Source organism: Tinamus guttatus, unplaced genomic scaffold (assembly GCF_059628265.1).
Source record: "Tinamus guttatus ecotype Peru unplaced genomic scaffold, ASM5962826v1 Tinamus_guttatus_pri_ptg000153l, whole genome shotgun sequence".
In the NCBI taxonomy this organism is placed as follows: domain Eukaryota; kingdom Metazoa; phylum Chordata; class Aves; order Tinamiformes; family Tinamidae; genus Tinamus; species Tinamus guttatus.
The window spans coordinates 3,228,682-3,248,852 of NW_028288687.1; the positions used below are offsets into that span (position 1 = coordinate 3,228,682).

Here is a 20,171-nt window from a genome sequence, read left to right on the forward strand (position 1 = left end):
GCGGCGCGCGATCCCCGGCGCTGACCCGGCTGGGCCGGGTCCTTCGCTGATCCGGGAGGATGAGGCGCACGTGTGGAGCGAGGGGCCCTGCGGGGCTGCCTCTGCGCAGAACAGGAGTCGCTGGGAATGAGTGAGAGCTGCTGTCCTAATGCTACTTGTTCTCATGCAGACCTTTGTAATCATCAACAGGGTGGATTTTCCTTTCAGATATTTTATAGTTGCAGATGGGAAGATCTGGGTTGTGAGTGTGATATTTAAAGAGATGCTGTCAGTGTAAACTTCACAGAAGCACTTTTTTTCCTCACTGCTGTTCCTATTACAAATGACACTTTGTCAACTCAAAGAGATTTTTTTTTCCTATTATTTCAGTTTGCGTGTGATCAAACTTCACGTACACTTCATAGTTCCTTTTGCCAGTCTTGTTCCTGTTTGCTGTCACTTGTATTCTCACTAACCCATGCAAGGGAAAACAAAACACTTAAGTGTAGATAAATGACTACACATCCACGAAACAGGGATTGGCTCAGAAGAACTAAAGCACCATTTCTACATAAAACTCTTATATAAAAACAGACCTGGATTTAATAATTGCACTCACTTGGATATGAAGGTTCATCTACCTTTGCACATCGGAGCAAAAGAGTGTTATGTTAAAGTTTTGCTTGGAAAAAATCTGAAGACTTGGCATTGTTGCCTGTTTATTTGACTAATACTGCATTGCAGTGTAGTAACCTTTCAAAGTGTGTGTGTGGGGTATTTTTGATCAGCTCTTTATTCTTCAAATGAAATCTATAACTATGCTTAATAAACTAGAGATATTAGGTGGTTAATTAGCAGGAAACTTTCAGTGCAGCTTATAGCATGTGAAGCTGTTCAAAAAGCCAATTGCACAATTATATATGTTGCTCATTGCAGTCCTATACACTATGTTGAATAATATTCTGTGTTGTAGATAGTACTGTTTTGTGGAAACACAGAATTTGGATGCTAATTCTTTTTATCTTGCTGTTGCTGTCATCTCTCTAATAGTCTCTGAAGTACCTGTTCCTCCTTCTCATAGAACCTGTTGTCTCATGTTCTTAATGGAAACATGGTGACTAGTTAAGGTTTGACCTGGGTTTTGGATTGTATTTATCAGTGGTGTACATGAATGTGTACATGAATTCATTTAACTGTTCACCAATACATATACACATGTATTCATGACCAACAGAGCAGGCTTATTAGAGATTTTTCCCTAAAAATACGTGATCTGGTAAACTTTTCCATGAGTCAGTGGACACAAGTTAGGGTTAGATTTTGTGGTATAAAAATAATAGGAAAGCTTCAGTCATGCCGCAAGGTATGAGAAATCTGTACTTTGTGTTTACATTCTCTTTGATAGAGTGCAGCTTACACTGCCTATAAAAATAGATTTATGAATGATTAAACACTTCATTTTCTTTAATCAGTAATGAATCCATTATGTTTGCATATGCTTCTGTGGTGCGTATTACCTAACATTAGTCTGCTTTGCTCAGTAATGTGTTGATCAAAGAAAGGTTTATCTGTGGTTTTTCGCAGAGACTAGCACAGCAGCCAGGTACTTGTTGGAGTAGCAAAAAGTGTATTTTATTCAGATACAGTAAAGCAATTGTGCATCCTCTTTACCTTGAGTGGTCCAGGCTTTTGGCCTTGGAGGGCACCTGGAAAGGTTATGGAAGCCTGAGATAAGGACACGGCCACCTCCACTTTCCCAAGAGCTGAAACACAGGCTAACGTCTTCCGAAGAACAACCAGTGGATTGAGCTTAAAGTTCATCACTCGAGTGTGTCTCTCTGCATTCGATCTTGTTGACATGACTATGCTTAACTCATTAAAAGGAAGACATAAAAATTTGGGAATATAAAAGGGTCTTCACACAGGCTTGTGCAGTGTTTCTGAAAAATCAATAATTGTAACCTTAGTTTAGCTTTCCAAGTTCTCTAGTGCCAAACCTCCCTGGGTTAAGATCTGCTTTTACAAGGGGTAGGTTTACTACTTTGACATGATATCTATGTTTGTCTGTTGTCTGAAGTAAAACCGATAAGCATATTTTGGCAAAAACATGGGATGCTGTGTGTTTATTCCTTAGGCAACATACGGTTTGATTTTTGGCAGAAACAAAGGTCTGTGCTTATCTCTTCATATGACTGAGATATGCTGTTATATGAACTGCTGATAAAAACTTAAAATTTGAAATGATGAAAATGTGTGTCGGCGTGTTGGTGCATTGGAGGACTTTACCCATAGCACTGGGCTTTGCGGAGAGGGGTGGAACAGGATGAAAAGAGCAGGCCAAATAAATGTGAGGATTGTGACAGTGAACCTAGATTGCAGTAAGAGCAGGAACCCACTGATACTCAAGATATGGAACTTAGTAGCAACAGCATATGTACAAGCAGTTTGTATAACCTTTCCTAAAATAAGCCTGATTGGTTTTTAAACAGCTTCTGAGAATGACTACTATACCTTTTTGAGAAATTGTGATTAATAGATTCTATTACCTTCTAGCTGTTCATGTCTGCTTTAGCGTGTGCACTTTTTTTTTTTTTTTTGCCTGCACTGTATCAGACTCATGTGTGCCAGGTTTTACTAGGATAAGGTTTATGTTAAAAGCTTGTCTAAGATTGCTGTTAGAAGTGCCGTTGCACTCCAAGAGAAGGAGCTTTTATAAAAGCAGCAGAAGAGCAACTTGAGTCAGAACCAGCGCAGGGCAGAGCTTCTCACTAGTCATGCTGCAGAATTTGTGTGTTCAAAACCCTGTCTCTCCTCATTATTGGAGCTCAGTACTGGAAGCAGTTCTGCTGCAGATGCTGTCACTTAGGGTATGTAGCTTAACCTCTTACTTAGTTTTTAATGTGTAAAATGAGGATAATGATTCATGCTGTATGGGTGTATTGCTGATGTGAGACTTGAGAAGCTCTTTGATCCTTGAATGGAAGGAGCTGTATTTATTTAAGGACAAAAAAAGCTTTCTTTGTACTTAGCCTTCAAGAAAATGATGAATTTCTCACTGTAATTTTATAACTTTAAAGTCAGCCTTCTCTCTCATAAGTAGAGTTGAGCTGTGCAAAAAAGAGTATTTCTGGCGTTCTGCTGTGGAAGTTGCAGTATGGCTTGTCTAGGAACTGGCCTTGTAAAACAATTAAGCAATCAAATAAAGCTTTGTGGTGGATTCTGGCATTGAGTCCCTGGCCAGATGCCATCAGAACGTCAAGTAGAACTGGTATTTTAGTAGTCCTGGTTTCGGCATCGCTGTGTTCAAAAATCAGTGGCCCTGGTATAGCACCTTTTCCTTGAATCAGGGTACCGGAATGTTTTCTGGTATTTTGAAAGAAAATGACCTGGTTTATCATGTTGATAAACGATATAGAGATGCTGGATGGAGGTTGGAGAATTGGCCGGGCAGGGATGAGACTGACAGGTGCAGCTGATTGATTTTAAATATGAGCCTTGTTTCAAATGATTTATAAAGCCCTAATGTAGTATGATTGTTGAAATAATCTTCAGTTTAAGACTTTTAAATTACTAGTTCAGCAGTGAAGGTGATGTCTATGGAGTGGGTGGAGGTGGAGATAAGTCTTCTGCAGAGCCATCTCCTCAGCTGGGCAGGAAGCGTTTGGGCTCTAATGCTCTCTGGAGGCTTTTTCTGGTAGCCTTCCCAGTTAAAAGTGCTGTTCTGTGGCAGCTGTTTAATAAGGAAGTGAAATACCGAGAAAGAATGAGAATAAAAACAAATTAACCAGTGTTAGAAGTTAATTCCAGCAAATCATTTGGATTGCTTTTGGATTAAGGAACAGGAGCTCTTTGTATGAAGAGGGCAAAGATGGAAGGAAGTGCCGATTTCTTTTGTAAAGCTCTCAATTTGAAAAACACACGTATTTGTGCTGCCATAGGAATAGGCTTTGGTATGTATGTTTCCGTTATGCTTGATGGGCTAAACTAAAAAAAGCCCAGCGTACCCTAAACGCTCCTTGCCACTTGATCTTCCTGCTCACTCCGGTACAACAGTTTGGACTCCTTTTCTTCTGCTGCCCAGCAGCACAGACGTAACAGACATTTAAAGGTTGTTCACGTAAGTTGATGGCAGTCAAACTGTTTTCTCTGTAGACACTCGTCTCTGTTCTGCAGAACATCTGCACACACCTAAGGAATAAAGTGCAAGTCCTCAGCAGTATTACTGAATTCATTCTCCTTCCAGAACTTAAGGCTTGGTCATTAAAATGTTTTAATAGATGCTTTATCTAGTGTTGCTGCAGCACTTCACTATTAACACCTGGTGAGTTGGTGAAGGAAAACAGACATATTAATTTTAATCTCTGGAATTCTAAGCATTTGCGATTCACTGTTTTATTACATTTAAGCATAATATTTATGGGATACCATGAAAAGTGATATTGAATTGTTTGGAAATAAGCATGATTTTTTGTGTGTGTGCACTTAGGAAAGTTTAAGGGTTAGGAGGAACAATGGTATCAACTCGGTGTTTGTAGTTATTCTCACGAAAGAAGTCTTCAGGAAACTTCAGAGATGATACTGAAAACGTGCAACTTAACTGTGTTTTTCTAGGTTTCTTATGAATGGCATTCCTAACTGTATTAATGCTGTGATCATAGCATAAAGAGGCTAAGAACTTCCTCTTTTCAAGTTAACTGTATGGGTCTTATTCATTACAAATAATCTTTACAGAGGCAGTGTTTGCTTTGTTGTAATGCTCACCACGTTACGGTGCTGGTGCTTCTCTCCAAACAACGAGCAAATCCCGCGTAGCAACATTACACCATCCCCTCTGATAGCAAAAGACCACCAGCAGGAACTAAAATACTTTCTTAAAGTTCTTTTTGTTTTATGTACAGTAACAATCATCATAAATGTTAGTGGCTTTAGATAAATCCCAATTGGTGAATCAACTAGCTGAACTTTTAGGGAATACATTTAAAATTTTAATCTGTGAACTTGTGCTAATTAAAGTTAATTTATATTTTGCTTCTTGTATAAGGACTGATCCTGGCTCTTTGTTGGTCTTCCATGGCAAGTTTTGTAGTGTGGACTTAAGCAGCACATTCTAAATCATATATTTAACAACTGTTATTTATTCAGATTTATAAAGAACTCTGGAAGATACCTGGTCTCTCTGTAGAGAATCTTTAAGTCTTCTTTTAAGATCTTTGAGTGGAGATGATATTTTGGGGGGCTCGTATATTTGTTTGTGGACATAAGTAAAGTTTTGCACCATGAAAATAAGCTGAAAGAAGGAATCAAGTAGCCCCATTAGACTGGGGCAAGGTGTCTTCAGGGCTCTCGTGTAGTCAAAGATACAACAGAAGATATGGGAAAAGATGCTAAAGGTTTGCAGGCAAATGCTCTTTGGTCTTAAGCCCTAAGCTGCAGAAGGGAGATTATCAGTGCGTGTTTGGTGGGCACCGTGATTTTCTGCCTCAGAAAACAGATAGTTCTTGATTATTTTGAACAGTCTAATTTGGAATGACTGTTTTCTTTGCTGTTACTGTTCTGCTGCAGCAGAGTAACCCTGCAAATCCTTGAAATGCCAAGTGCCACTCCAGTATTAAGTCTATTCACACAGAATCACAGAGTCCTGATTTAGATCACCGAGAGTAAGCAACAACGGGGGGACACTGTTCTTAAGTCATTTATTTGAGGGGAAGGAAAAAACTTTTGTATCAAAAAATATATAATCCCCAAAATACGACCCAGAAAGCTGCTTTTGAGGAGACAGCCATGGCTTTGTGCACTCCTTATTTTCCATAGCATCTTCTTTACTTGAGAACTTTTATTACAGCTCCGAGCTGATGTCTGTGGATCTGTCGTGACAGTTCTTAGCCCCTCAGTCTCCAGGTGTGGATAGCACCAAACTGAAACGTGTGAACATCCACGGAGCAAATAAGGTCTGCAGCATTTGTCAGTTGGAGAACAACTTAGTTACCTAAGAGCTGACATTGCACCTTGTCATGGAGCACTTTGTTAATACAACTACTGCTATGAAATCCCTCCCCTCAAGAGCAGTGCACAGATCTTTGTTTAGACAGGCTGTTATTTATGCTAGATATGTTTTGAAAAACGAGACTGAATGTGCAGTAATATAAACTATCTGAAAAGGGCAGTAGTTTCCAAGAAATACAGGGTAATAAATTAATGGCTTGAAGTGGTTTTTGAGTTGTACTTTTAAACTCTCTGGGCATTTATTGGAGACTGCTGCAGGTTTAGCAGGAGTTGTGAAGCTGCTCAGTGTCGGGTGTTCATAGAATTATTACATAATTGAACTCAGTGCTTTATTGGCAGGGCTTTAGGAGCAGAAAAACTGATGTGCAAGAGTGACTTGCCTTCTCTAATTAATAGAGTGCCAAAGATGTGCTCCCTCGCTGAGAATAGTTGCTCATGTTATTCGGGCTGTATTACCAGTACCGCATCCGTTGTTACCACTTGTATAAAAGGAGACCTCCTTTTTCCCTATTTTGGTAGAATTAATCCAGCAGTAAGGCTGGTATCCTTGGCACAACTCTTACGATAGTGCCCTACTTGGAGGAGCTGAGTGTACAGTTCAGAAAAAGATCCTTTGGTATCTCTTTATGAATTTCCTTCATTTTATCAACTTTCAATCACTTAAAAGAATAAAGTGAACGAAGAGCAACTATGCTTAAATGTAGTTGGGGAGGCAGAACAAGAACTGATGTTTTCAGCAACAGTTGAACCCTGCACTGCTGTTAGGCTGAATTCCCCAAAGGCTGGTGCTAGCAATGGATGTGTTTGTTTACCATGGACACCTTTCCCTAGGGGATGGAGAAACTCCATTGTGGCTTGACCAAGGTAGCACTTGTTGAAATGTCACTTTCATTTGCTGCTAGGCTGGGTTGAAGTGAGCTCTGGGACCTCACTATAAGATGTTACTATTACCATGAAGACTTCCTTTTAATGTACTCACTGTTCAAGGAGTGGGTTTGGGTTCTGGCGAGGTGTCATCTACAGAAGTGATAAACTTAACTGTTGTTTGTTCATCACTACCACGCACCATTTCCTAGGCAACTCTTGCTTTTAAATACTTCCCAATTCTTCAGTAGTGTTAAATTGCCTTGGACCTTTAAATGACGCTTCTTCAAAAGCTGGCAAGCCGTGATTGACCAGGCACGGGTTAGGCTGGGATTACATGTGCAGGCCTGGACTGCACAGCTTCAGCTTCCCAAACTGGTGTCCAGGTCTCCTGGGGGAAGTAGAGCTTCCCACAGCAACAAACCTGGGGCCAAGCGATCAGCGGAGGGTTGTGGGAAGGCAGCACGTTGCTTCCCAAACATCGACGTGCTTTCCATTCTGAATATTGTTTTATATCTCATTTCTATAAATATTAATGCTGATTAGCAGCCAGATTATTAAGACCGGATGCTGTGTGCTGTGGTGTTCTCCACTATTGAATTTTATAGGATGGACTTTATACAATTGATGGTTGTGGTTTACTGGATTTTTTAATCGTTATGAAAGTGAATATGAAGCATTTACTTTTTAATAAGCAGGTCTGATCCTTCAAGAGGCAAGTGCAGTGCGGAAACCAGGAGCACACTTCTCTGCGTGGATTGATTGCATTCTTTGCATACAACTTCCTCTTGAGTTTATTTGATTTCCCTTGGTTTATTCCTTTCTAATTGCTGCGCTCGCTTTGCTGGGACTGTTTTTTACACCTGAATATGTTTCCTGCTTGTTCATCCTCCCCACATGTTCCTGGCTTCTCTCCTCGTGGGATCTTGTTACTGTCACCGTGCTTCTGTTTTCTTCTTTCTCTCACTGCTGCTCCCGGTTGCTGCAGTCCTGATCCAAACAGTCTGTCCTTCCTCCTGCTTGGATTCCTCCTGTTTTGAAGACTGAGAAAAGCTAGAACATGTGAACTCTTTGCACATGGGGTAGCTAGTCTCAATGTAAGGTTAAAAAAGTAATTAAAGAAATAGGTGACTTGTCTGCCCAGCCTACTGTTTTTCCCTGGTACTACTGAGACAGTTGCCTCATATAGCACTTCACAAGGAATGTGGGGCTAATTTTGTGTTCTGTCTGTGCACAGAAATAGCTGCTGTTTAGTGACACTAGCAGAGGAACTGGGAAAGCTGAGCTGCTTCCCTTTTCCCTCGCCTGCCTCCCGGAATACTTTCCAGAAACTCAGTCTGACTACAGGAGAAGGATGACTGTAGTCTCCTTGTCAGCTTCATTTAAGATTAAATTTTTTCTTGGAATACATTTTCTTATTTGCTAATTATCTGTATGTCCTGGATTTATTGTCTTGTCGGGGGGCTTTTTTTTTTTTTTTTCTTAACGTAATGGGGTGAGAGGATGATTAGATTGGTCTATCTTGGAATAAACTATTCTGTATTTTCCAGCAGCTGCTGAACAGGGGATTAATGTGCAGAGTTCTGTGAAGATCAGGGTTTATACTCTCTACAGCCCCACAGGATCTAGAAGCAGTTATCACTTGTCTCTAGGATCTGTTATGTTAAGGAAAAGGATTTGCCATTTAAATAGGCAATTAGTTAGCAATTAGTCATGTAAACATAGTGGTTATCACCTACAGGAGATAATATAAAGGTGTGTAATCCCTTCAATAGAAACTGAAATATCAGTTTCTACTTTGTAAAACACAAGCAGCCTCAGGGTTGGTGAGGATTTGACATGCTTGTTATAGGCATAACCTCCTTTTCCAAAGCTACTAAATCCTTTAAAGTGTCTAGGAGAGAGAAAAAACGCTTGACTCGAACGTCTTTTTATTCACAGAAAAATGATGAAAATGGGAATTGCTCTGGCGAAGGTATCGAGTTCCCAACAACCAACTTATATGAACTGGAGAGCAGAGTTTTAACAGATCATTGGTCCATACCATATAAGCGGGAAGAGTCTCTAGGCAAGTGCCTGATTGCATCCACGTATCTCGCAAGACTCGGTAAGTTCAGCTCATGCAAAAAGGATCTGCTCAAAAGATTGGATAGGCAGCTTAGTGGGCTGCTGTGGCTTTCACATCCATTTTGCAGCTGTTTACACAGTACCCTGAGAAATGGTTGTATCTCTGTAAGTGGCTAACGGTGAACTACACCTAACACTGAGAAAAATGTCCATCTCTTTTTTCTAAAATATTGTTTATTTAGCTTTTTATAAGAAGTGGAGCATGTGTTTCTTTATGTTCTTAACGATTGTAGGAGTTACTGTTTTTCAGAGATGAATTGGAGCTTTTTTTTTTGATTGTGCTGGTTATTTTTCATTAGTAAAAACAAGCTGTCATCTACATTCATGCTCCACCAAGCTTGTGTAACTGGTTGTTTTTTCCCTGGTGAAATGCTTGTACTGCATTAAACTTGCATTTGATTTTTCTGTGTTCAGTGCTTTGGCTGGGGTTAAGTGCATTACGGAGGCATCGTGCCCAACTCATGGGATAACGATTGCAAGGTAGTTTTTCCATCATGCCTGATGGCAGACTAAAAGGAGACTATAGTCTGTTTGAACAATGGAAGTTGTTAGGTTAAAAACAAAAAAGCAAACCAAACCCACCAGCTATGTGTTGTGTTGTCAGGGATGTACGTAGGTTTGGTTTTTGGGGGTGTGAAGCACGAGAAATGATGTGAAGTTGGTAAAAGTAATAAACTTTGAAGGGATAAACATTTATAGTGCTAGTCATGCTTGAAACAGTTGTAAAAGTTAGAAATAAGAAGTTTCTGAATATTCTAAAAGGCCAATTTTTTTCACTGACACACTTTTGAGCCTGAAAAAGTGTAATGCTGGTTATGTGTGGACAACAGGGCTTTTGCTGGTGGTGTTGCTTGGTGTTTCCAAAAACTTAAAAACAAGCTCCTTGAAGTAATCCTAAAACATACACTGTCTTTTCTTTTTGTAAAGGTCTTGCTGATTCTGATGAGAATTGCAAGCGATTTATGGACAGATGCATGCCTGAAGCATTTAAAAAGGTAAGCAGGTAAAACGGTTTGCGTTGGACTTGTCTGTGGTGGAAGTAGTGTATTATGTTCTGGACTGATAAATGCTTCAGAAACTGTGGCAACCACAGAGTGTATACTTAGATTTAATAAAATCTAATTTAAAAAAATCATCTAACTCTTAAGTCCCAGTTCTGTTACTGCTGCCTGCAGGTCAATTGTTTTATTATTTGTTATCTTCTCTATAGCAGTTATTGGAGCCTACAGGCAGGTGTAAAGAATCTGGATACAGCCATTCATAACAGGTTTCTTTTGGCTCTTTGTTTGTTCCTTCCTTGGAGGGTAGCTAAATTCTGTCCTCTTTTCATCGCCTGTTTATATTTTATCCTTGCCTTCAGTACTTAATGCTTTCCATGCTTCTGTAGTTCTTGTCTGGGTTATTTTGAAATTTCCCTGTGAAGATCTCCAAACCAATTTGCTTCCCACTATTCTGTCTGTTTTGGCTTCTCCCTAAGTTTTTTTCCCACTTATTAGACAGTATGTGTGAACATTATATATACATTTTTCAAAAAGAACCCAAAATAAAAGCCGGGGGGAGGAGGAGAAGGAGGAATCTCTTACCCTATTTGGCTATTAGCCTAATGATGTTGCTTGTAAGGCTTTCACATCCCTTGGTATTTTCTGCACATTAAATAGGGTAGATTGACTCCTCTAGAAGGAGAGTGTGTAGAAACCTGCCTTTAGAATTTGCTGACTTAAGTATTTGCAAGCCAATTATTGAGCCTAATATCATATTATTTTTTGAAACGGTACAAACAGTAGTTGTATTTGACATTCTGTGCTTTTTTAACTGTAAAGACTTGCTAATGCTCGCATACAACCAGCAATCATTGTGCCTGTAGGTAGAAACTAAATGTTCTCTTTAAATTTGTCCAATGTAATTGTTTAAAGAACACATTTCAGTAGCTGTGAAAGTGTGATTAAATACTTGTCTTCATAGTAAAGAAAAAACTCTGTTTTTTGTTTGCCAACAACAAAAAAACCTGCTCAAAGTTCACTTGGTGCAGCTTTGTGGTGCACCAATTTGAAGATTCAACAGCTGTGCGCTCGTTCTGCAAACAAAATAGTTGCATATAGGTTGAGCCTTGCAAAATTTACAATTTTAATAGCCAGTGAAAATGGAAAATGGTTTGTTTTGTTGCTTTATTTTATTAATCATAAATTGTTATTTAAGATGTTCTACAGTGAATTAACAAGCTAAATTAACTCTTAAACCATGAGGGTAGAGAAAGCATCTAAAGTAACACACCAGCCAATGATTATTACACTCTAAGTACTCTAAGGATATATTTGCTCTGAAAACAGTGAGTCTTTGGGATTGATCTTTTTCTTTTTCTCTTGTTTTATGTGATTGTGCTCAAGGTTCAATAATTACTTTTTTATTTTTAATTTTTTGGTAGCTGTTGACATCCAGTGCCGTGCACAAATGGGGAACGGAAATCCATGAAGGCATCTACAACATGCTCATGCTGCTGGTAGACCTGGTCGCAGAAAGAGTAAAACAAGATCCTATTCCTGTGGGCTTGCTCGGTGTGCTTACAATGGTATTCGTCTCTCTCATGAAGTTTCTAATAATGACAGGGTTTTGAACTCAGAGATCTGGTTAAGTACTATGGAAAATAGGAGTATACTAATTTGAGTGAACATCCTCAAAATATAAAAGTCTGTAGTAGTATTTGGCATGAATTATATTCTGTGTCTAAAGCCTCTCAAAGGGCTTTAGACCTTGAGAATTGAGAGGCAGAAGAATGGGTCAGCTGTTACACTGTTTAATTTTTGCTAGAGCTTTAGCTGCCAACCAGAGGAATGTTCGAGTGGGGAAAAAAATTAAAAATCAAATATCATAAGTTTTGAGACTGTGGCTTAAGCCATGCTTGTCCTTACCATGGGCTTTTTTTTAAAGGCGTTTAACCCTGACAATGAATATCACTTCAAGAATCGAATGAAGGTATGCCAGAGAAATTGGGCAGAGGTCTTCGGGGAGGGCAATATGCATGCTGTCTCGCCCATATCCACTTTTCAGAAGGTGAGTGTGACCATATCCTAAAGCCTATTTTTAGGGCAGAATTGTGATTCAGAAAATATTTTGGGGGTTAGTAAACATTTATGACTCAGGAAAGTTTAAATGAGTGAGCAGCTCTTGAGTGTATTGAAAAATAATTTTCTTTGTTCTCTGAAACTTTTGTCTCAGTTCTCTGTTGGAGAAGAGATTTATAAATGGGTATATTTTCTGTCAGCCAGGTAGATCTGTTGTATCTGAGGGCTACATCTGTTTTGCTGTTGAGTATGAAATGACCAAGAGCATTCCAAGTGTATCAGTATTCACTGGCTGCACTGACGTTAATAGCTCTGGAGAATTCCTGCTTTTCTGACGCACAAGGGTAGGATAGAATATCTTCAACTTAAACACAGTGCAAGGAGCTGGTTTTGAGGTTTGCTTTGCCTTGTCACATTTGTAGCAGATAAATGGATTTAAAAAAGGAGCTTCACTGCTGTTTGTCTCTCCTTCAAGAAACAAGTTGTGGCTGTAGAAACAAGATTTCAAGTCTGCTGCTTTGGGGCAGGCTTTCTAGTAGCGTTCCGCGCTGCTCGTGTGCTATAAATACAGTTGCTTGTGAGTCAGCAGCCAGCGAATCCAGTTGCACAGCACGTGGGCAGCGATGTCGAGCAGAGTCCAAAAAAGGATGATGCTAACAAGAACCTCCCAGAGCTCCAGCTGCAGGCTCTGTGAAGGAGTTGTTATAAACACGTTGCTCCGTTTTCTTTGAAGTAGTAGTGCATGCATTTAGGGTGTGGGTTAACGAGCTGAGTGTGTCTGTCCAAATCTCCTTTTCAGAAAACAAAAGCTTAGTGCTGATACTGCAGTTACTAATTTGCTAATGTTTTAATTGTTCAGGAACCTCATGGGTGGCTGGTGGATCTGGTGAACAGGGTAGGTAAATGTATACCTAGCAGAATTGTCGTTTGAATTTATTACTCCCGAGAGATAATAATTTCCCTTTTTCCACCTCCTCTTGTTTTTCCCTCTCTTAGAGAATGACAACCACAAAAAGTAGTTTGTTTTTGTTCCTGCTCCCTGCATAGAAGGAAAGGGCCTTGTAGGAAATCCATTTTGGGGGTTGCTGCTTTCCCCATTGATCATTTTTGTACTAATGAGATAGCTAGCACCAAAGAAAAGTCCAGAGGTTAATTTAGGCTGCAGTGATGTCCCCCAGTAAGCTCTGCTGGGCTACTCAGCTGTCACTTTAAATGGATCCAGCTTTCTTCCCCATACTCATTTTTACCAGAGATGGAGTTTCTAGCTTGATGTTCAAACTAGTACCCACGTGTGTTGCATTCCCTGGTGGGCCCTAGAATTCTCAGGCAAGTGGAAAGCTCATGTTGAACGTCATGTTCTACAGTAAAGGATACTTGCTAGCAGGCCAGGCATTCTTAATGGAATATTTAATATAAAAGTGCATTTAAATGATGAAATACTGTAGCTCACTGATGTAATGTTGCTGCTTTCATTTCAGTTTGCAGAATTGGGTGGATTTTCAGCAATTCAGTCAAAACTCAATTCAGAAGATATTGAACTTGGGGTATGTTCATTTTCTGTGCATATCTTTGTGAAGAATCAGTAGTGTCTCTCTTGACAGCGCTCTTAACTTTTAGTTTGGTGCCAGAGAAATACCCAGACGGAAGCTGGAGAAGTGCTGTCATACTGGCAGTGAGATGAGGTTGTGGCTAAGCAGATTTTGAGACTTTACAGAAAAGAAGAGGGGTTACTGTATCTTTCTGGGTGACTTTCAGCCTTTCAGTAAGGTGTAAATCAGAGCAGTGTTTCTGTATATTCACAGATATATTCTCATTTTTTTGTTTACTGTAGTTGCGTTTAGCTGTAAGCAAAGTAATTTCTAGTCCTTCGAAAAAAGTGTGACATTATTTACAAAAAAGCATTCTTAGGAAGCCAAACTGTCTAATCGTAAGCAACTTTTCAAGAACTGACTTAACTTAGGCTTTTGGTTGCAGTGATGCATACTCAATTTTATAATCCTTTATGTTTTGTGAGGAGGAAGCAAGTTTTGCTGTATTGATGCATGAATGTCTTCAAACTCTTAATATCCTGAAAATAGATACCACTTGAAAATTGTTTATTGAAGAAACCCTGACACTTAATTTGACATATTAACAAACACTTCCTTGTTCCTAATACTTCAGGAAGGAAATTCACCATATAACTTTTCACCTATATCTTGTATTCACATTTGTCAGTGCTGTGGAGAACAACTCAAACGTGATGTGTCCATTTGACTATTTATATCTGTGGCTGAAACATCATTAGACTGAGATTTAGAAGTGTGATAAAAGGCGTGAGACTAGTGAAAGCTGAGAAGGCACTTTTCATTTTGAGCAAAAATATATGGTACATAGTGTGTGCCATAGAGTAAATCTTCTTTTTTCTGGACCATGCCCTGTTGATTCTGCCGTGCAACTTGTTGACAATTTGTTACAGGAGACTGAAGGTGATAATGTCAGATGCATAATATTTATTCACCTGCATTTGCCTTCTAAGGTGTAGATCACTAGTTCTGGAAAGACCTCTTACCTACCCCTGAAAAACTGCTCTTTCTTTCAGGCAATCTCTGCATTAGTTCAGCCGTTTGGAGTTTGTGCAGAATATCTCAACTCTTCTGTAGTACAGGTAAATTGCCTTCATTATGAATGCTTTTCAGCAAATAGGAAAGCCTTGAGATGTGGTATAGTAGTTTGTTGAGATTTAAACAGGGCTTTGTCTTCTCAGACAGCACAATATTAAAAAGGCAACTATATAGAACCTGTTCTTTTTGTCCTAGGAATTTGAAAACTCAAAGGAGTGAAAATTGATTTAACACTGTGGAGGTGTGAAAGTGGTGACTAATCTTGAAAGCCTTCAGAACACATGTTGCATAAAGCATGCAACTCATTTAGAGCATGCCTGTTTTGGATGAATGTCCAGCTTGTGTTTTGGGGTTGGATTCAAAGCTTGCTGCCTGCGAGGCAGAGCACACAACTTCTCATAGGATACAGTTAACAGCCAGGAGGCTCAATTTCTGAAACAGAGCAAAGCCATGTGAAATACTGCATGGAGGAAAGAAGCTGTCATTTACTGATTTAGGAACCAAATTTAGGAGGAGATTGGAAGTATCATGGGTGCCCCAACCAGACGTTAAGTCACCACTAAACAAACGGATTGATTGTCTGTTTAAAATTTTAAGAAGGTAGAAAGTTTCACTGGAATTTCGTGGCATATTCTGAGGGTGATGGTTAGAGGGCTTGCGCAAGGTTCAGGTTCATTTTCTAAGGACAAATATCTTTATTCTCTTATTTATAACTGCAAGAGAGAAAAGTTATGCCACTGCCATTAGTAATCTTTACCAGTGTAAAATATGTGAGAAAATCTAGCTTGGTGGAAGAATTTTGTTTATAAATTTCAAGCTTACGTCTAGCACGTGGTTCTGAGAGTTTTCACCAGAAAAATCTGGTACAGGAAACAAAATATGTGCGTAGATATGCTCATTCCTGCATGTCTACACTTGCCTACAAGAACTACCAGTTTAGTAACTACCAATCTAGTAAAGTCTTTATTTGAAGAGGAAATCGGGAATAAGCCACTGAAAGCCAAAGGGCTACATGTCTAATAATTAATGCCTTTTGAAAGATCATTTAGTCTGTATTATAGTGGTCCAAAGTTGGCTTCTTACTGTAATTGCGTTTTTATTCTGGACATACTTGGCAAGGTAGCTCCTATATTTGCATGTGTTGCTTTATGCCCAAGATAACTGTGTGCTTTAAGCTAAGTATTTCATTCTACTGCAGGCAGATCATCTGAGTAATGTAATTGATTTCAGGAAGCATAAAATGTTTGTTTTGTCTTTTTTTTTTCTGTATTCTTTAGCCCATGTTGGATCCAGTCATTCACAAAATGATTAAATATGTACAGAATGTAGAAGAGAAGGATCTGAAAGATAAGGTAATGCTGTATGTTTCGTATACTTAGGAAGAACTCTGTGTCTTGAAATGCTGGCAGTACTGGCTGTAAAATATCTTCCTTTTCGCTGATATGAATACAGCCTGTTCTGAATTATCACTGAATGACATAGCACAAAATATTGAAGAGTAACCACCCTGCATTTACTGGATATCCTACTAAATTCTCTTCAGTGGATATCTGATGTTATATGATCTTTCTAAAATACTTTCCCACAGTATGATCAAATACCTTTTTGTAGGTCCACTTCTCTAGTTGACTTGAAGATGCTTGATATGTGGCAGTTCTAAGAATTTGTGTGCATTGTGTTGATTCTAGTAAGTTTAAAACTGCTTTTGGACAAATAACTGCTGCATTAATTGGTTGGTGGTTGTTGGTACAATTTCTGTGTAACTTGTCACTACGTCCTGCATTATATCCAATTTAGTGTTCAGTTCTAATGTATTTTCTAGTTTTGACTCTTTAGACTTGGAAATACGTACTGTAAAGTATGCCATGGCTGTGCATCTGCAGAGGAGCAATTTAGTGTACTGAATTTATGCCAAGAGAATCCATCCACCTTAACCAGAGATTTTATTACCTTCTGACTTCTAAGTGTGCCTTGCAATTTCTAAGTATAGAATTATAATTTGAGATACCCATAGTATTGCATTTTAAAACTTAAGCAGTCGGTATTGGTCACTAAACCTGCTCTCTTTCTGTGAATCACTGAAACCTGCAACATAACAGCAAAAATAGTAATGCCTCTGTCTTTTTTTTTGTTATTATTTTTTCCTGGTTTAAACAGAGACTAGTGAGTATCCCTGAGCTCTTGTCTGGTATCAAGCTGCTGTGTATGCGCTTCCAACCCGATCTGGTAACAGCAGTAGATGACTTGCGGCTGGACATTCTGCTGCGCATGTTAAAATCTCCTCACTTCAGTGCAAAAATGAATTCCCTCAAAGAAGTAAGTTTGCTTTTTGTGTGAGTGTCGGGGTGTGTGTCTATCTGATGTGGGCTGTTAGGAAATCATCAAAACCATAACTTCAAAAACAAAGGTGTACAGTGTTTCCTAACAAATTATATTGTCTTAGCGAGCACAGAGCTCCTAATAAATACCATAAGAAGTGAAGATGACAGTTGTTTGTAGTATTAGTAGCCAGTGCAAGGACTTTGGTCTCCCAATTAAAAAAAAAAAAAATCCGAATATAATGTGAAATTTATTTTAAAACCGCATTTTCAAATTCATTTGTAAGCAGTAGCCGGTACTATTCATGAGAATTCACTTCAATATCACTATCCTCTGGGCATCCTATGGGATGTCTCTTTTTTCCTTTTCTCAAATTGAAATGAAAATAAATGAAAAATGAATTTTAAAATATTAATGAGATTTAATGCTGGATTGGTGTTCTCAGTCATATTGCATCAGATTATCACATCACACTATGTAATCGCTTTTCTTTGTGATTATGTAGACACTACAGTAGCATGTAGAAGCCTTAGATTATGGACCTGGCCTCTTCGAGCTACTAGGCTTTTCAGAGCAGAAGAAAACATTTTCTCTTTCATGGGAATACAATTTGTTTGCTTGGTTGCTTGCATTTATCTCTTCTTTCTGGAACTTGTACAACTTAATAATGCACCAAAAAAGAAGGTTTTTTTTTTTTTTTGAGTCTTTTGGTGATTTTTTTCTTCTCTATTTAAGGAAAAATTGAGATGTTAAACCTCACTGCTCTTTTGTTCTTATTCATAAATGTTGGGCATCCTTGGTGAAGTTATAAAAGTGCAGCTTTTAAAAGCTTTAGCAGAAATGTGCTTTCTTCATCTTTTTCCCTAGAGAGAGGAGCATGTATCAGTTCCATATTGGGTAAAAATAGGGCACTAATTTGAGTGTCACAGTCAGAAGGCTCCCATAACCCACTTCTGGAATATCTAAAGAAATTTGCAGCACAGGCCCTGTTTTCTGTATCAGAATGGTATTAATAATCTGCTGCATGATAATGCCATGATGCCAAGAAGGTGTTTCTGGTTAGGAATTTTACCTCTGACAACTTATTCTTTCAAAAAAAGAAAAAGCAGAACAAAAAATCCTTCTGTGCTCAAAAGGACTTACATTGAAGCTTCATAGTGAGAATTAAATAGACTTCTTGAATGCAGTTCAATGTTTGTGGGTATAAGGTATGTAGGGAGTATTATAAAAAAATGCATTTTGGAATTCCTAGGTAACCAAATTAATAGAAGACAGCACTGTATCAAAGTCTGTGAAGAATGCAATAGATACAGACAGATTACTGAACTGGCTAGTAGAAAATTCTGTCTTGTCGATTGCTCTGGAAGGTAAGCAGATCCATATAGACTTTTGACATGTGCTTTGGCTATCTTAAATTGAAAAGTTAGTCTATGCTTTTATAGTTATATTTAATGTATATATAATTTTAATATATTTATATAATATATAAAATTTTAATGGGACACTGTTAACAAAGGAGTTCAAAGGTTTTCTCATCATCAAAATAGAGTAAGAAAAACTCTGCAAATATTGCTACTAACATGCAGACTTGCAAATATCTTATGCTCATTTTTTAATCTATCTGTATTGTTAGCCCCTAGAAAAAAGAGAACAGTTCCTTTTCCAAGCATTAAAACCAAACAGGTGTAAAGTACTGTCAGATGAATGAACTATTCTAAGCTGGAAGTGAAGAGGCTTGCTCTTTCTTTCTTTAGACTGAGGGATTTATCTGTAACAATAGATGAAGAACATTCAGATGAAGATAGCTCTGTTCTTGTCCCTTCAAAAATAGCTGGTTTATTGTTATGTGTTCAGTGTTTTTTAATACTCTTAAAATATTAATCCAGCCTTTCCTTATTTCATAGGTAATATAGACCAAGCACAATACTGTGATCGTATAAAGGGAATTATTGAACTGCTGGGCAGTAAATTATCTTTAGATGAGCTCACTAAAATTTGGAGAATACAGGTAAGCCACAAAGACTAGGCAGATGTTTTAGGCTGCATAACAAAATTGCACACTTTGTACTACCAAGTTCCTTAACATCCAGCATGTGTGTTCAGGGGAACATACCAAGTTGTATCCACAGCAAGTTGATTGTAATCTCTTATACTGAAAGCTTCCTTGTTATTAAAAAATCATTTTAATTGCTGAATTGTCATATAAATATCTGTTGTGTATTGCTAATGTCCTAATAAAGAAGATATTCTTTTTATTCTTAGTGGAGGTTTCCCTCTGCTGACACTGAGGAAATAGTGTAGTGTTCCAAATTCTTGTTTTATTTTATAGACATCTCTCCATTGCAGGGTAGATGTGTTGAGATTTATTTGCAGTATGTTAATGCAAAGTCTTTATTTCTTTTTTTATTGTTTAAAATTAACTGTTCTAACAATCTGGTGTAACACAGCTTAGGCCTTATGGTTTCTTGTGGAAATCTTATGGATGAAATTAAATTCGTAACAACAAGAGTAAGGGAGCTGAAAAAGTATTTGACTTGGAATAAGAGATAGCCTGAAATAGGTGATAGAGAGATTGTCTAGACTAACAACCGTGTTCTACAGATATTAATTATCCTGGCTGGAGGTATAAATCTGAATGCAGCTCACACTGAGTTTAAAGAGAGTGGGCTCAAACTGCATGGATATCTGCTCAGCTTCCTGTAAATATGTATTACTGACTAGTCATTTTTTCACATTCACCATATGTACATTCTGCTTAGCACTTTTGTAGAAAGGGGATTTGGATGCTTAATACAAATGTCATTTTGAGGAGAAATTTAATCTTGCAGTGCAGGAAACATTTGCTTCCCTGTCCAAATACTGAAGTTCTGAGCTAGCCTCTTTAGAGATTCAGATCTATAGCATGTTTAGGCAAGATAAAGTTCTGCATGCTTAATAGAGCTGAAGCATGACTCAAGCTCATGTTGTGTGTGTTCTTTAATAAAATGCAATTTCTTCCCCCTCCTGACTGTTGTTACCATGGTGCTCCCATCAGTGTGGGAGGAGGTTTTGTGTTGCTCTCTCTTGAAAGAAAGAAAAAAAAGAAAAAAGAAAGAAAAAGTCAGAGATGGAGCACTCCATATGTGAACTTAGTTAAGTAATGAAAATCATGTCTATATTGCCTAGACACTGGCCTGGAACAGGAATGGGAATACTTAAAGGAGAGTTGAGCCTTATA

The 20,171-nt window shown here is 38.4% G+C and overlaps 1 protein-coding gene across 3 annotated transcripts in view; it reads left to right on the plus strand.

The window, feature by feature from the left end:
- The window catches only part of USP24 (ubiquitin specific peptidase 24), a 61,124-nt gene that overhangs the window by 1,185 nt on the left and 39,768 nt on the right, over positions 1–20,171 (plus strand). For all 3 annotated transcript variants that reach the window (XM_088522430.1, XM_088522429.1, XM_088522428.1), the window contains exons 2-12: positions 8,788–8,953; positions 9,901–9,968; positions 11,396–11,539; positions 11,899–12,021; positions 12,892–12,927; positions 13,511–13,576; positions 14,614–14,679; positions 15,913–15,987; positions 16,793–16,951; positions 18,207–18,321; positions 18,859–18,962. In XM_088522430.1, the coding sequence (XP_088378556.1) occupies positions 8,788–8,953; positions 9,901–9,968; positions 11,396–11,539; positions 11,899–12,021; positions 12,892–12,927; positions 13,511–13,576; positions 14,614–14,679; positions 15,913–15,987; positions 16,793–16,951; positions 18,207–18,321; positions 18,859–18,962 (1,122 nt within the window). The remainder of the gene's footprint in view (positions 1–8,787; positions 8,954–9,900; positions 9,969–11,395; positions 11,540–11,898; positions 12,022–12,891; positions 12,928–13,510; positions 13,577–14,613; positions 14,680–15,912; positions 15,988–16,792; positions 16,952–18,206; positions 18,322–18,858; positions 18,963–20,171) is intronic.